The sequence below is a fragment of the Penicillium nucicola genome, assembly GCF_028828085.1.
Source record: "Penicillium nucicola strain IBT 29836 chromosome Unknown utg000001l, whole genome shotgun sequence".
Classification (NCBI taxonomy): domain Eukaryota; kingdom Fungi; phylum Ascomycota; class Eurotiomycetes; order Eurotiales; family Aspergillaceae; genus Penicillium; species Penicillium nucicola.
In genome coordinates, this window is record NW_026643125.1 from 500,044 (window position 1) to 514,670 (window position 14,627).

The window sequence follows — 14,627 nt, forward strand, 5'->3', positions numbered from 1 at the left end:
TCACTTATTGACCGGAGTGGAACCTCGGGAGCTAAGCTCCAGAGCCGCTAACTATGTTCACGTGATATCGGAGACTATAAGGCTTGCATGGTCCCTTTTGGTAGGCTACCAAGTGCGTCTACCTAGATAATATGCTGATATTAGATCATCTTCGAAGCCCCCCGGACCCTTGATTAGATCCCGAGGTTCTAGTAAGCGATGTCTACAGTAGATTCTGGTAAATGCGATGCACGTTGAAAATTGGTTATATGACAAATAAAAACACACAGGTATTATTCATACAGATTAGAAGAGAAGCACGAAAAGCTAAAAGAAAGTAAACAAACAGACGACTTTTAGTTCAGATCCACATGAAACACGTAACTCGTAACTTGACATCCAAGGCATACAGCCAAGAATCCCTCACCAAACCATTCCCAATCCCCATCGAAGCCAGCGCCTCACACCTGCGACTGCAGCGGACTATCAGGCGGAGTCTGCGAGTCAGCCTGCAAATCCAACAACTTCGGCTCTTTCTCCGCCTCCAGGGCATCAATGGCACGCTTAAGCTCGTCTTCGCCGACAATGATCGTACCAGCGCGCGCAGTCGACAAGAAACTAATCTCGACAGCATCAGCCGCCGAGTCCAGATCTGGCTGGAGATGATGGGTCGACATCGGAAGGGGGTACAGATTATGCGAGGGCGCCGCGCAATGCGGGGGAGACTTTCGATCGGACATGGACAGCGAGGCTAGACGGGTTCCGAATGTATCGAAGAGTCTAGGGACGGAGCCGATGACGCTGCTGGCGTGGCTGCCGATGGTGCTGGAGATGGAAGCGCGGGGACTTTGCGCGGCTTCTGCGAGACGGCCGGCTACGCCGCAGACTATTCCCGAGGCTTCCAGGGGGAGGTCTCGTAAGTCTAGGGTGATGGGGATGAGGCAGTCCTCTTTTGAGCCGAGGAGAAGGCCCGAGCCGTCTTCATAGGTCCCGTGGGAAGACGAGCGGAGGGCGAAGCGGGGGAGCAGGCGCTTCTCTAGCAGGAGCGAGGCTGCTGGGTCGAGGGCTGCTAGGGTTAGGGAGAGGAAGCGGGGTTCGTCGACGAGAAGGACTGTTGTGAGGGCATCGCGAAGGATGGACATTGAGCTGTCTTCGCTGTGATATTGGTGGTGGGCCGCACACTGGACGAGACGGAGGGTCTTGTCCACATAAGGAGAAATCTGGCGTTTGCGGAGACTGTCAAAGGTGCGGGTTTGGAGTTCTGATAGCGTTGAGGGTGGCGGGGTGTTTGGCGGGATCAAGTCGCTGAGGCGCCTTTCTGTGGTTGGACTGAGGGGATTGCTGATGAAGGCAGCGTTTGCGTTGTCGAATTGGAAGCCGCGGGCTTCGAGAGCTGACATGACGCTTGCCTTGCTTTGGCTTGGGACTACTATGTAGTCGGAGAAATAGGTGGAGATGAAAAAGATGGAGCTGCGTGGTGTTAGTCTAGCATTTCTCCGAGGGCCCGCAATATACATACATGCCCGCCAGCGCGAGTGGAGTGGTTAAGTCGAGAACCCGCCTGCCGGCCTCGAGGCCTTCGCCGAGGACTTGCATGGCGATGAAGTCGTTCTCGCTGACGACCAAGCGAGACCGGAGTGACGCATCCAGTTGGTCGAGCTGGTCCATCACCGGCACAAAGTACTTGTCGACTAGACGCCTGGGACACATGACCGAGACCTCGACCGGTGTAATGGAGATGTTCATCAAGGCTGGCGGTTTGAAGCCATATTCTGAGGCCTGATCCCCGTCATCGGATTCGTTCCCCTTTCCCTCCTCCTCTTCCAGGGGAGGGATTTCATCAAAAATCAGCCGCAGAACTGCCTTGATGAAATACGGGTACAGCTCCAGCGGGATGTGCACCAGCACCACGCGTTCGTCCTGGCCTGGTTAGTCGTCTTCGGGATTGCGCGCTGCGGTCTGACTCACCAGGAAGTGCACCTGGGCATCGATGAGGGTCATGGATTGATCCATGGCCCTATTCACCGCGGTGGATTGTGCAAGATGGTCGAGGATTGCTCATTCAGGATGTGTCACGGGAGTCCCAACCTTGGAATGAAGGTTCTTGCGTCAGTGGCAGATGCGAGCACGAAAGAAGCCCGTGGAGAGATGACGAAAGCAGCCCATCCCCGACTTAAGCCCCTCATCTCTGTTAATCGTTGAGATTTATCGCTCCCTGACTAAATCTCCGCTTATCAGCCTCCCCGCGCTAGGCGCAGCGGCTACGCTCGGTGGGGGCTTTTCCGTTTTTCCTATCTGCTCCAGGTTGGTCGGTTGGTCTGCTGGTCTGCTGGTCTGCTGGTTTGCTTCGACTTTGATGTTCTTCTACATCCCCCCCCCCCCCCCCCCCCCCGCTTTTTCTGTGCTTTTCGGTTTTCTTTGCATATCATCGTGTCCTCGTGGCCACGGACTCCGACTGGGGGTTTGCCACTCGATAAGGAACTGCTCATCGTATGGGGATTTCTTATTTGCCCAGAGGGGGAATGATCGATACAAACTATACGATATAAGTTGTATGTATATTATATATGTAGATGTATATACATATATACATATTTCTTATATACATGTCCGTTATCGTCAGACATGATGGTCGAGTATCCGGCAGAGAGTCCCTCAACTCCAATCCCCCAGTCTAGAATCAGGGCTATTCAGGAACCAACGACATCAATCAATTCCCCTTACCATCTACACCGGATCCAATACATCTCCGATCTCGAGACGATGAAGTTGTTTGCAGACGGTTGATCAAATATGCCACCCCTTGCGTGGGAGACAAGGATCTCCCAACCCATCCACATTCCTTCGACCGGTTCCACTTAGGGCATTCTTCGCTCAACATGGTATTCCAAAACCACTGAGAACCTCCCCCAGATGCGTCGTGTTTGTATGGAATCAAGGCACTGCCAATAACAGCCCTGTACACTGAATATGGAACACCAAGCATACTCTGACCCCTAGCGCAGATCTGAATGCATCTTTGTTTGGGCATCGCAGTAGGTTAAAAAAGACGCGACATCCAGCTTTCGAGAGTCAAGCAGCACTCCGACTAACCCGCGCGCATTTCTTTCGACCAGCGTGTTTTTGTGATATTTCTTTTCTTAATTAGTTTGTCGTTCATTCCTATCTGACCCGAATACATTCGCTTGGAGGATTTCACTATCCTTCGAATTCCGGTCGATTGTCACTCATTTGAACAATCCCCCAAATGGCCCGATTTGGGTTGCTGGCGCTGGCCTCATGGCTCGGCCTCGCCGCGGCCAAGGAAGTGTACCTGGACTGGAACGTGACCTGGGTCAATGCCTCTCCGGATGGCTATGAGCGTCCCGTCATTGGAATCAATGGCCAATGGCCGTGCCCCCAGATCGATGTCAACGTGGGGGACCGCCTCGTCGTGGATGTCTACAACGGTCTTGGAAACGAGAGCACTGGCATTCACTGGCACGGATTCCGCCAGTATGCGACGGGGGTAATGGATGGAGCCAGTGGAGTGACACAATGTCCTATTGCTCCTGGCTCTCACATGCAGTATCACTTTGATGTAAGTCTGGCTTGGAACCTGCATAGTGAACTCCGACTGACGATGGGATAGGTCAACCAAACGGGAACTTACTGGTATCACTCGCACAACATGGCCCAGTACCCTGATGGATTCCGGGGTGCTCTGATTGTCCATGACCCCAAGGTTCCCTTTGCATACGACGATGAGTTCACCATCACGCTGTCCGACTGGTACCACCAGCAGATGCCGGATCTTCTCAATGGATATGAGTCCGAGTCCAACATGCAGGCTTTCCATGGCAACGAGCCTCTCCCTGACTCTGCCCTGATCAATGATTCGAGCAACACCAAGATCAAGGTCCTCCCCAACAAGACCTACCTGGTGCACATCATCGCTCTTGGAAACTGGCCTGGTCACACCTGGGTCTTCGATGGCCACGAGATGACTGTGGTCGAAGTGGATGGTGTCTACGTTGAGCCGTACGCGGCTGGAGACAAGTTCCTGCGCATTGGAAACGGACAGCGCATGAGTGTCCTGATTCATACCAAGCCTGACACCAGCAAGAACTTTGCCATCTGGGACACCATGGACATCAACATGATGTTCGTCTTTGAAGGACGGCCCATTCCTCCGGGATACAACCCCAACGCCACTGCCTGGTTGGTCTACGATGAGGCCAAGCCCCTGCCTGCCCCGCCAGTCTTTGGCACCGACTTCAACTTCGTGGACGATGTCGATTTCATCCCCCGAGACCGTGAGCCCATCCTCGGTCCCGTGAACCATCAGATTGTTCTCAATACCGGTAGCCGAGAGATCAACGGCGTTCAGCGCTTCACCGTGAACAACGAGACCTACATGCCCCCCAAGGTACCAACATTGTACACAGCCAACACCGTCGGCCCCGATCTTGCCTCCAACCCCGAGGTGTACGGTCAAGTGAACCCCTTCGTGGTGAAGTATGGCGATATCGTTGAGATCGTCATCAACAACCACCACAACAACCTGCACCCCTGGCATTTGCACGGTCACCAGTTCCAAGTGCTGCAGCGCTCTCCCCCTGATGCCGGCGATTACACCAGCCTGGGCCCCAACGTCTCCCAGACCCCCGTCCGACGCGACACAATCATGGTTCAGAACAACGGCCACGCCGTCCTTCGTTTCCGCGCCGACAACCCCGGTGTCTGGCTTCTCCACTGCCACGTCGAGTGGCACGTCGAGGCCGGCCTGATGGCCACCATTATCGAGGCACCCGAGACTTTCCCTGGTTCCGAGAAGGCTCCCCCAAACAGCCACTATCAGGTCTGCGCTGCCTATCCCTCTCCCAGCAGCGGAAACGCCGCTGGCAATGATGGCACTGACCTGAGTGGCCTTGACACTACTGTCTCCCCTGGAAGCAAGGGTGCTCTCTATCACGGCGTGGCAAAGGCCGCTCCCGCTCCTTCTTCCGCAGCTGCTCCTGCCCCTCAGCCTACCACTGCACAGGCTCCTGCGCCCAAGCCAGCTGCCCCACAGGCTCCTCCTCCTCAGGCCGCTGCTCCCGCTCCCAAGCCAGCTACTGCCCAGGCTCCTCCTCCTCAGGCTGCCGCTCCCGCTCCCAAGCCAGCCTACACCAAGGCACCGGCTCCCCAGCAGGCTCCTGCCCCTCAGCCAGCCGCTCCCCAGGCCCCCCACCAACAGGCACCCCCTCCCAAGCCCGCTGCCCCTGCCCCTCACCCCGCAGGCCCCAAGCCAGTCGCTGAGGTGCCGGCGCCTGTGCCTGCGCCTGAAGCACCTGCTCCTCAAGAACCCGTGGCTCAAGCTCCCCAGCCTGTCCCGGTGGCAGCTCCTCAGCCCGAGTATTACCCCGAGGACTACTACTACCCCGAATCCGACGACGAGCCCGTACACGTCACCTCGCAAGAGGACAACGGACCTTGGCCAGAGCCTCACGCAGACCACAGCCACGTCCAAGAGGGCGAGACAGACTCCCACCATGAAGGCGAGCCCGTCATCGCCGATTCCCAGGATACCAAGGGCCCATGGCCTAACCCCCACAACGACAAGTCCCACGCCCAAATCGGCAACCCTAACGACCCCTCGACTGACCCGATCGTCGCTCACAACGAGGACAGCAAGGGTCTCTGGCCTACTCCGTATAACAATGACGGATATGTCACTGAGGGCGGCCACACCATTCACACGCATGATTCTGGGTAAGTCTTTCGCTGGGAAAATTGACTCAAATGTGCGCATCGCTAACTTTCTTTCTTCTAGGCCTGATGATCTTCCTGAGGGTTTCAAGGGTTGGGAGCAGTATGAGCATACTCAGTAGACTAATTGGGGATTTGGATCGGCTTGTATATTAATTTTTATACTTTTCTTCTATTCTAATGGGTTGATGTTTTCGATTAGTTCAATACATCCTCTTTCGATTCTTCTTTTCTGTTTCAATAGATCCATGGTTGAGATGTCTGATGGCATGGCAGTGTGCAGTCGCCGTCAGCTCAAAAGGCCCGTGTCCCTATTTCTGTCGTCAAATTGTTTATTAATGCTGTATTTCTAAACTGTATGTTAAGTGTACTGGCGCTGTAACATGACTCGATGATTCTAATTTCATATGCTGTACTGTACGGCTTGTGTAGTTTTTAATATTTACTATTGCTTAGAAGATAGGATAACGTGATATTGATATATGGGTTCTTTACATGTCTTCAACTTCAAGATATAACAAAGAGTAGCACTCTCCCAACTCTCTCTTAAATCTCTCTCAGCTCTCTCTCTCAGTCCTCTCTCACTTCTCCCCGTTCTCTCATTGATGTAAATGATCCTTTCCCTAAAAGGTGAAAAGAAGGTAATATAGAAACCTTAGAAGGCGGGAGATAGTATCAAGTAATTCTCCGACCCCTAATCGGGTCTATTACCAACTTCTGACGAGCTCATCCGACTTGAAGATGCTGCTGCAGTATAAAGAGAGATAACTCCTTTTCACTCACTTTTGTTCTTGAGCTACAGCAAGCGGCAAAAATGTCACGTAACGTCATTTGCTGCCCGGATTTGCAAATCTCAGCACCTGGTGATTCCTTCAACTGTGATCTCGAACACTTTCGACTTTGGGCACAAAATACTCCGAAAACTATCAGATCTCATGATGAGAACATTGACTGCTTGCCGAAAGGTGTATCCAACGCCAACTATTACTTGCGGGTCATAACTTTCCCTCCTCGCGGAACTCAATCTTCGCTTTATATCCGTACTCAGACGTTTATACCAAAGCCTGATAGCGATACGCCATACCAAGAGGTTGCGCAAGAATCGGAATTGGAGCCTGGGTACAAGATGGTCGTTTCGTGAGTCACTTTAGTCTGCTTGCCTTTCAGGCAGAACTGATATCTTAATCCGTATGTAGATCTCCACACTATACATGTAGCAAACACCGGGCTTGCAGAACGATCAACATGTACAAAAGAAGAAAGCGACCACACCTCGCGTCTAAAGGCGGAGCCCAAATCCAGACCTCGGTCACCCAAGAGGACAAACCTTCTTCGCCATCAGCGGTTGAAAAGGCAGATAATGATTTATGCTCCCTGGAGCCATCCACCTTGCCTCCTGTCGAGATTGGACTTGGCCCGTCCTCGACTTTTGTCGAAGATAAGCGTCACGAGCAGCAGGAAGACTCTCTGCCGTCTGAACCGAGATATTTTTACCCCTTCCCCCCTGTGAAACCTTTCTCTTATGACACCACCCCCTTCAAAGCGAAAATGAAGCATACTTATCGGGTTCAGTCGGAAAAATCAACTTCGTCCAACCTTGAAACACCGAACTATGAACAAAAAGTCATTCCATCTGTCAATGTCATCAGAAAGAGAAATTACCAGTATGCCTACCCACCGACCTTTTCTTCCGGGAACTCGAAAGCCATCACGTCTTCTACTGTTGCGGAAAAGATTCAAGATGCTGATTGGACCGAGAAGCCAACCGCTTCGCAGCCCAGTGACAAGAAACCCAGCCGGAGTTCCACCATCCCTGAAAAAGAAGGCATCAGTCCAGCTAGGTTGGAAGTGGCCACGATTCCTGCAGGTGTCATCGAGGATGCAATTAAAAGACTGAAGATTGCAGATGTGCAAGCTGCACATTCTTCGTCATCCACTGATCCCACCGTGACTCGAGCTGTAGCAGATCTAGCTACTAGTGTGGACAATCCTGATGTTGATGCAGGGAGTGATCCTGCACCAAATGATACTCCAAGTCCGGATGATATCTTCTACGTCCCCTCAGAGCAGCCCGAACGTACGCCCGAAGCCGAGACTGAGAACGTGTGCAAGTTAGAAGAGGAGGACTTTGAGTATTACTACCCACGGCTGATCTCTCATACTTATGCCGAGTACGATGATAAGGAATGGGTGGATGTGATGGCTTCTAAGGATTGGGAGGACCATGAGAGCTACGCTTGAGAAATCCGACTTGGGCTGATTGCTATGTCGCTTGCTTTAGTTGGGTAGTCTAAGATCCGAGCCTGAGTTTGAACAAACGAGAGTCTAATTTCTTTGCTGTAAGCATCTAGATATGCAAATATCTAGCTAAGACCCTTGAAAACGTCATCGAAGCGCTTCTCGTTCCAGCGAACAGTCGGCTTGAGTCCGGCGAACTTCCACACACCATCGACTTTACGATAGTAGTGCTCGTTAGTGGCATGTCCATGGCCACGCAGCTTGACAGTCTTGAGCTCGGGAGTCTCATAAACCTGGTGGGCAGCGCGCAGCTGGTGGTGGCCGATGACCTCGGTGTCGGAGACCTTCTCCCACCAGGTTTGGCCAAGCAGATGCTGAGTCTTGATGGTCATGTCTCCCAAGAACCCAGGGTGGGTGACCATTGCCATGTAGTCCGATGCGGACATGTCGTCCCATCTCTTCAGACCGACCTCGGTGTAGTCGACTGTCAGGGTTGGGGCAATGATACCGCGCAGGCGGTCCCAGTCCTAAACGACGTTAGAATATTGGGCTACTGGATCTTTGAAAGATGCAAATTTTACCTTGGCATCATAGCTGTCAGCCCAGTCGAAAACAAGCTTCGAGAGGATGAGGTAGTCTGCTGATGTTAGTATGTGATTTGGATCAGGTACGTGTTCAAATACCTTGGAAACTAATGTCCAAGTTAGGCTCAGTATTCTTGACGGCAGGAGACATGATGGTATAGCAGTTCGAGAATTGTCGACACTTCGGACTTCTCAAGGTGTGGAGCTCGAGTATATCTACCGGCTTGTTCACACTGAAGCTCACATTCCCCGGATCAGGCCCCGTCCCGCTAATTTCCCCTGCATAGGAATGGAATGTAACCCCAAGCTTCTAGCGTGATATTTTGTGAGGGCGGATTGTTCAGCCGAAGTGACAGCTTTCCGCATGCGGAAGTAGGCCAGGCCACGCCCGTTGACTCATTGTTCGCAAGCGGCTATTTGACCGGTCAATTTGAGCTCAATGGCGGGCAAGGTTGAGTGTGGGTCTTGAACAGTTCCATTGTGAACTTGATCCTTTCTCAAATCGGAAGTATAGACAACGTTGCTGCAATGGGGGTACTATGGATGGAACCAGGCCATGCAACTTTTACCGGCCAGACTTCTCTGCTATGTCTCCAGAAAAGATCGTAATCAATATTAGATAGACTACCTCTCCCACTCCAGTCGCGACCCTTTCGTCATTTCCATCCAATTTTCACTCCTTACCTCTACTGACATCAAACTCCCGCCAAAATGGTCGCTATCAACTCTAGCCCCTCTCAACTTGAGCTCGCCGGCAAGGTCGCCCTTGTCACTGGAGGTGGTCGTGGCATCGGCTCCGGTATCGCATTGGAGCTGGCGAAGAAGGGTGCATCCGTGGCAATCAATTATGCCAGCAGCTCCCAAACCGCCGATAAGGTTGTGCAAGAGATCCAGGCACAGGGTGTAAAGGGCGCAGCCTTCCAGGCCGACCTGACCAATGTCGACTCTATTGGAAACCTCTTCCGCCAGGTCGTTGCTCACTTCGGCCAGCTCGACATCGTGGTGTCCAACGCCGGAACGGAGAAGTTCGTTTCTCTAGCCGACACCACCTTGCAAGACTTCAACGATGTGTTTGACCTCAACACACGGGCACAGTTCTTCGTCGCTAAGAACGCCTACGATCACATCCAGCCCGGTGGACGTGTTGTCCTGATGTCCTCTATCGCTGCCGGTGTTGGTGTCCCCGGACATTCTCTGTACGCAGGCAGCAAGAGTGCTGTCGAGGGCTTCACCCGCTGCTTCGCTGCCGACTTCGGTAAGAAGCGCTGCACTGTCAATGCCATCGCCCCTGCTGGTATCAAGAGTGACATGTGGTTGAGCAACTCGTGGCGCTATGCCCCTGGTTGTGATCAGAACTCGTCTCTCGAGGATATCGAGCAGGCTCTGGCCAATGGTAGCCCTCTCAAGCGCTGTGGTGTGCCCGCAGACATTGGTCGTGTCGTCGCATTCCTGGCCAGCCCCGCTGGAGAATGGATCAACGGTATGTATTGGAATGCTCGGATATATCCTTTTTTTTAAAAACTTTTGTCAAAATTGACTAATCATTTGCAGGTCAAATCCTTCCCCTGAATGGTGGTGCTAACATCTAAGGAGCTGGGAAAATATTGGTGTTTGGAGTTGTCCGGGATTAGTTGTCCATGGAACCTCTTATTAGGGATGACTCTTAAGACTGAATAGTACTTTCTCTATGTTGCCTTACTGTTGAAATGAAATTTATCTGCTAGATTGCAATAAATCCGATTTGACCTCCCGAAAACAGTATTTCTCACGATTCCCATTAAAGAAAAGGTGAGTTAGGGCAAGCGGATCACGAGATCGCCATCACAGCCACGAGAAACAAAGACGTACTGCGTAACTCGGAATCCTGCAAGAGCCGATCGGCATTTTCCTGATTAAAAGTACATCATATCACGTCCGCATCCGGACATCCATGAAGCAACCTTTATGCAAGGTCATCGTATCGACTGCGCTCAAGTGCCGATCAAGGCTTAGCTAGGCTCGTGGCAATACCCACCTGCTGTTTGCATCGGGATCATCATCGTAATACCGCAGCCTATGGCTTGGTCGCATTGGACAGCTTCTGTTAACAGCAAAACCTGATAACATAGAGCGAATTGAAAGAGCCCAGAGCCTCCATCTCATAATATAATAAAACTTCTTGTCTAGACAACACCGTCCATCACTTTGTCTCACTGCTTCATCATCAAAATGGCGCCGTGGATTCTAGGAGACAAGTTCGATACTGTTTATCCCCATCAGGGCTCCATGAAGGCCCTGTGGGAGATGAAGTGGAAATTCCCCGTATGTCTCGACCCTGCAAGGTACCAAACTCTGACATGCTCATACTGATAACGCTCCAGTGCACGAAATCTATCTATCCATTCCACGATGGATCCCTTGAAGATTTCGAGCCTATTTTTGAGAAGCTGATTGCCGTACGTTTTTGCCCTTATATTTGATCAATACCAACGATTAACGAAACCGATTAGGAGGACATCAATGATGCCAACGATGATGCGTATACCGAGGCCTTTCTGCCCACAGCATCAGCTCTAGAGAAAGAAGCAGATGAAGCCCTAAAGAACGGCCACCGAGACCGCGCAGCAGATCTCTACCGTCGCGCAGCCGTAGTCCTGCGGATCTCACGGTTCCCATACGTGAGCCCAAACACCCGCCCAGAGACCTCCATCAAGCGTCGGGCCTTCGACTACCAGAAGAAACTCTACCTCCAGGCAGCGTCCCTGTGGAACCCAGTCATCAAAGAGGTGATGATTCCACACAAGCACCGCGCCCCCGGAGACCGCGGCTGGGAAATCCCAGCCCTAATCCGCGTGCCGGAGGAAGCCAGTGCGCAGAACCGCGTACCGGTCGTGCTGCTCATGACCGGTCTGGACGGATACCGTCCTGACAACAGCCAGCGCAGCCATGAGATTATCAACCGGGGCTGGGCGACTGTCATCGTTGAGATCCCCGGCACGGCGGATTGTCCCGCCGACCCTGCTGATCCCGAGTCGCCCGACAGGCTGTGGTCGAGTGTGCTGGACTACATGTCTCTGAGACCTGAATTTGACATGTCTCGCGTGGCAGCTTGGGGCCTGAGTGCCGGTGGGTTCTATGCCATTCGTGCGTCTGTCGTGCACCGGGATCGTCTGGCCGGCTGTGTTGCCCATGGACCTGGGGCGCACCATGTCTTTGACCAGGATTGGTTGGCCCATGCTAACGACCATGAGTATCCGTTTGAGTAAGTTTTCGAAAGCCGTTTGTAGAACTTGAAGTGTGCGATTGGAAGGCTGACTTGCTTATAGGCTCACGTCCTGCATGGCTGAGAAGTACGGCTACGCCAGCGAGCCTGAGTTCGTGAAGAATGCGCAGAAGAAGTTCTCGCTGATTGAGACGGGCATCATGGACCAAGAAAATTGCCGTCTCCTCCTGCTGAATGTATGACCTACCTCTCTGAATCCCGATCCAACACAAGATATGAGTGCTGACCTTTTTGTTTTAGGGCGTGAACGATGGAGTCGTCCCCATCGAAGACTGTTTGACTCTTATGAACCATGGTGGTCCTAAGGAGGGCCGGTTCTTCGAGAACCTGGTTCATATGGGATACCCTCACAGTCTACCTGTGGCTTACAAGTGGCTGGAGAGTGTGTTGTCTCCCAACATGACCCAAGTGAAGAACTGAGTGGGTTTGGTGGGAATGTTGTATATGGTACTGTAGTCTTTTTTCGTAATAGTCATATCAAGTGATGAAGGGATGTTTTTCATCTGAAAACTATTCCCGCGCTTTGCTGCCCGTACAAACGATGAAATACTTAATTTGGGGTGGCAGTCTAGTGGTACCCGTCGTAGATGTGAACACCGAATTTTGAGACAAGCGAGTTAAATTGACTCGCTCTGATATTGATATGGATTGACGTTGAGTACAAGGTGGTGATGACATAGACCAGACCGCAAGAAAACGCCCGCAATGCATGGAGGTTATTTTTCCGATCCCCGGGGAAATCACAAAGAAAGAACATAGAGTCACATATTGAAAAGAAATTAACATAGAAAAGTTCAGTCGTCGTCGACCCGAGCGCGCTTGGATCCTCGGTCTTCGCCTTCGGCTTCCTGGATTCCATAACGCTTCTGACCGGAAGTCACATCCGCAATCATGTTGTCAATGCCGAATGGATCGGCGGTATCCTTTTCAAATTGAACAGGACCTTGACGCTCCTACATAAAGAGAACTCATTAGCACTGCTTGTATGATTTTAGATTGTATCATTACTTACCTCAGCGTCAGCGGCGCCTCGGAACCCTTCCTTGGCGCGACCCAAGACCTCGAATCGGTTGGTCTTCTCAAGTTTGTTCATCTCGCCTTCACCGGCTTCTTCATCGTCGGCATCGGCTTGGGCACGTGGACGGTAAATGCTGTTGATGGCGTCCTGCGCGGCGAACAGCGGCTTGTCGTAATGGTTGTCTTCGTTGAAACCAGATTGCATACCACTGGTTTGGTTAAACAGACGCGAATCCCACATAGACTCGGAGCTCTGCGTAGGCTTAGCCAGACCGAGTGCCACTTTCTCGGAAATATCACGGTTCTGTTCGCGGGCCATGGTTTGAATACGGCGCTCCGTACCCATACGGGACTGGCGTAGCTGTCGTTCGGCATCCTGCCGTCGCTCACGACGCTGCTCCTCACGATCCCGGGCCGCCTCGCCGTCCTCGCTAGGGGTACCAGACCTCGAAGAGTATGGAGAAGCACTGCGACTGGCGCTTCGAGACCGAGTCCGCTCTTCGCGGCGGCTGGGACCAGCGCGGTCCTCGCGAGCTTTCTGTGCCAATTGCCGAAGGTGCTCTTCCTTCTGTGCCTTTTCCTTCTCCGCTAGCTTCTGCTGCATGGAGGCTCGGAGCTGCACCTCCTCGCGGGCGTGACGATCTGCGGTGAACAGGGCTTCCGCAAATTGGGCGAATTTGTCGTTAATTGAAACATCTTGCAGTCCGCGACCATCGGCAGCCAAACGCTTGTCCAAGGGTACAGTGTAACCCTTGGGATTCTTCCAGTTCGACACAGGTGGGGGAATTTTCCAAGCTTCTTGATCTTCGGCAGTAAGCTTGCGAGGCGGCGAGTGCATGACGGGGGGTGGGGGAGATGGAGGGCCACGGGGAATCTTCTTGTGCTTGAACTTGGGCGGCTCCATGGGATCCTGCTGTCTTTCCACAATCTTCATAATGCGGTCATTTTGGCGGCCATTGTTGCCCATCTGGTTTGCTGGGGTATAGCGAACAAAAGTAGGCTCAGCTCTTTGTCCACCCTTGACGTTCTTTGGCTTCTGGGCAGACGAAGCTCCTTCCACCAAGGTTGCTAAAGCGGCCTTGGTCTTTGCCATTTGAGCTTCAACTTCCTCCTCCGAAGGCCTTTCCAGGGACAGCTCTCCCATATCCACCCGTTGTCGGAGTGGGATTAAATCCTTGAACGAGGCATGGACAGTGCGGTCGTCGCCGTGTCCGCGGCGGGCGATCGCGTCGTACTTGACCTTGCCTTCAGCATCGACCTGAACAGCAAGCGCATTGGATGTCGAGGCTGTTCCCTTTCGGCCTAGATCAAGGGGGTACTGTGCGACTAGAATCTCGGGGAACGCGCCACCGTCACCGAAATCTTCGGGGGCACGAGGTCGCCATCCGGCACGGTTTCCATATGGCGGAGGGCCGGTCCTCTGGCAATAGCTCTATTAGCCCTGCTCAAGCTATGTGAGTAGACATTGCAAAACTTACCCGTAAAACGACCTGGGTCTCATCAAGCTGGTCGGCGCCCACCACGCGCGGGCCACGGGGCTGCGCATGCTGTGGCAACTCTTCCTCCTCGCCGGTGTACTTCGGCTTGGGTAACGACTTAAATAGTCCAGATGCAATAGAGGTCGACATTGCGAGGGTTGGCAACTCAAGAGCCTTGCACTCGGGTTGATGAGAAAAGAGGACGGTGACGCTTGATTCGCTCTTTTCGGGATCGACTGCGTGGTTGGTCTCTGTCACCGCCGTACAGTTCTGCCACAACTGAATAGAAGGCCTCTTTCATCACATTGAAGGCATGAAAAGATACTGGGGTATCTTAAG

At 52.6% G+C, this 14,627-nt stretch overlaps 7 protein-coding genes across 7 annotated transcripts; 4 read left to right on the forward strand and 3 right to left on the reverse strand.

The window, feature by feature from the left end:
- Window positions 1–440: 440 nt before the first annotated feature.
- N7511_000197 (ACT domain-containing protein) lies at window positions 441–1,992 on the reverse strand (the record flags this gene model as incomplete). Its single annotated transcript, XM_057122622.1, has 3 exons — window positions 441–1,449; window positions 1,499–1,899; window positions 1,948–1,992. 3 exons carry the CDS (start codon window positions 1,990–1,992, stop codon window positions 441–443), a joined length of 1,455 nt encoding a protein of 484 aa, XP_056988355.1.
- Window positions 1,993–3,226: 1,234 nt separating this feature from the next.
- On the forward strand, window positions 3,227–5,716 carry abr1 (multicopper oxidase abr1; the record flags this gene model as incomplete). Its single annotated transcript, XM_057122623.1, has 2 exons — window positions 3,227–3,559; window positions 3,611–5,716. The coding sequence occupies 2 exons, from the start codon at window positions 3,227–3,229 to the stop codon at window positions 5,714–5,716; spliced, it is 2,439 nt and encodes an 812-aa protein (XP_056988356.1).
- A 1,238-nt stretch (window positions 5,717–6,954) lies between these two features.
- N7511_000199 (uncharacterized protein) lies at window positions 6,955–7,950 on the forward strand (the record flags this gene model as incomplete). The annotated part of the gene is made up of 1 exon (XM_057122624.1): window positions 6,955–7,950. One exon carries the CDS (start codon window positions 6,955–6,957, stop codon window positions 7,948–7,950), a length of 996 nt encoding a protein of 331 aa, XP_056988357.1.
- A 122-nt stretch (window positions 7,951–8,072) lies between these two features.
- arp1 (scytalone dehydratase arp1) lies at window positions 8,073–8,682 on the reverse strand (the record flags this gene model as incomplete). The annotated part of the gene is made up of 3 exons (XM_057122625.1): window positions 8,073–8,474; window positions 8,529–8,584; window positions 8,631–8,682. The coding sequence occupies 3 exons, from the start codon at window positions 8,680–8,682 to the stop codon at window positions 8,073–8,075; spliced, it is 510 nt and encodes a 169-aa protein (XP_056988358.1).
- A 560-nt stretch (window positions 8,683–9,242) lies between these two features.
- On the forward strand, window positions 9,243–10,120 carry arp2 (hydroxynaphthalene reductase arp2; the record flags this gene model as incomplete). The annotated part of the gene is made up of 2 exons (XM_057122626.1): window positions 9,243–10,011; window positions 10,083–10,120. The coding sequence occupies 2 exons, from the start codon at window positions 9,243–9,245 to the stop codon at window positions 10,118–10,120; spliced, it is 807 nt and encodes a 268-aa protein (XP_056988359.1).
- Window positions 10,121–10,739: 619 nt separating this feature from the next.
- Window positions 10,740–12,213, forward strand: ayg1 (heptaketide hydrolyase ayg1; the record flags this gene model as incomplete). The annotated part of the gene is made up of 5 exons (XM_057122627.1): window positions 10,740–10,832; window positions 10,892–10,966; window positions 11,021–11,772; window positions 11,837–11,969; window positions 12,034–12,213. 5 exons carry the CDS (start codon window positions 10,740–10,742, stop codon window positions 12,211–12,213), a joined length of 1,233 nt encoding a protein of 410 aa, XP_056988360.1.
- Window positions 12,214–12,587: 374 nt separating this feature from the next.
- On the reverse strand, window positions 12,588–14,438 carry N7511_000203 (SKIP/SNW domain-containing protein; the record flags this gene model as incomplete). The annotated part of the gene is made up of 3 exons (XM_057122628.1): window positions 12,588–12,746; window positions 12,806–14,230; window positions 14,289–14,438. 3 exons carry the CDS (start codon window positions 14,436–14,438, stop codon window positions 12,588–12,590), a joined length of 1,734 nt encoding a protein of 577 aa, XP_056988361.1.
- Between the last annotated feature and the right edge of the window lie 189 nt (window positions 14,439–14,627).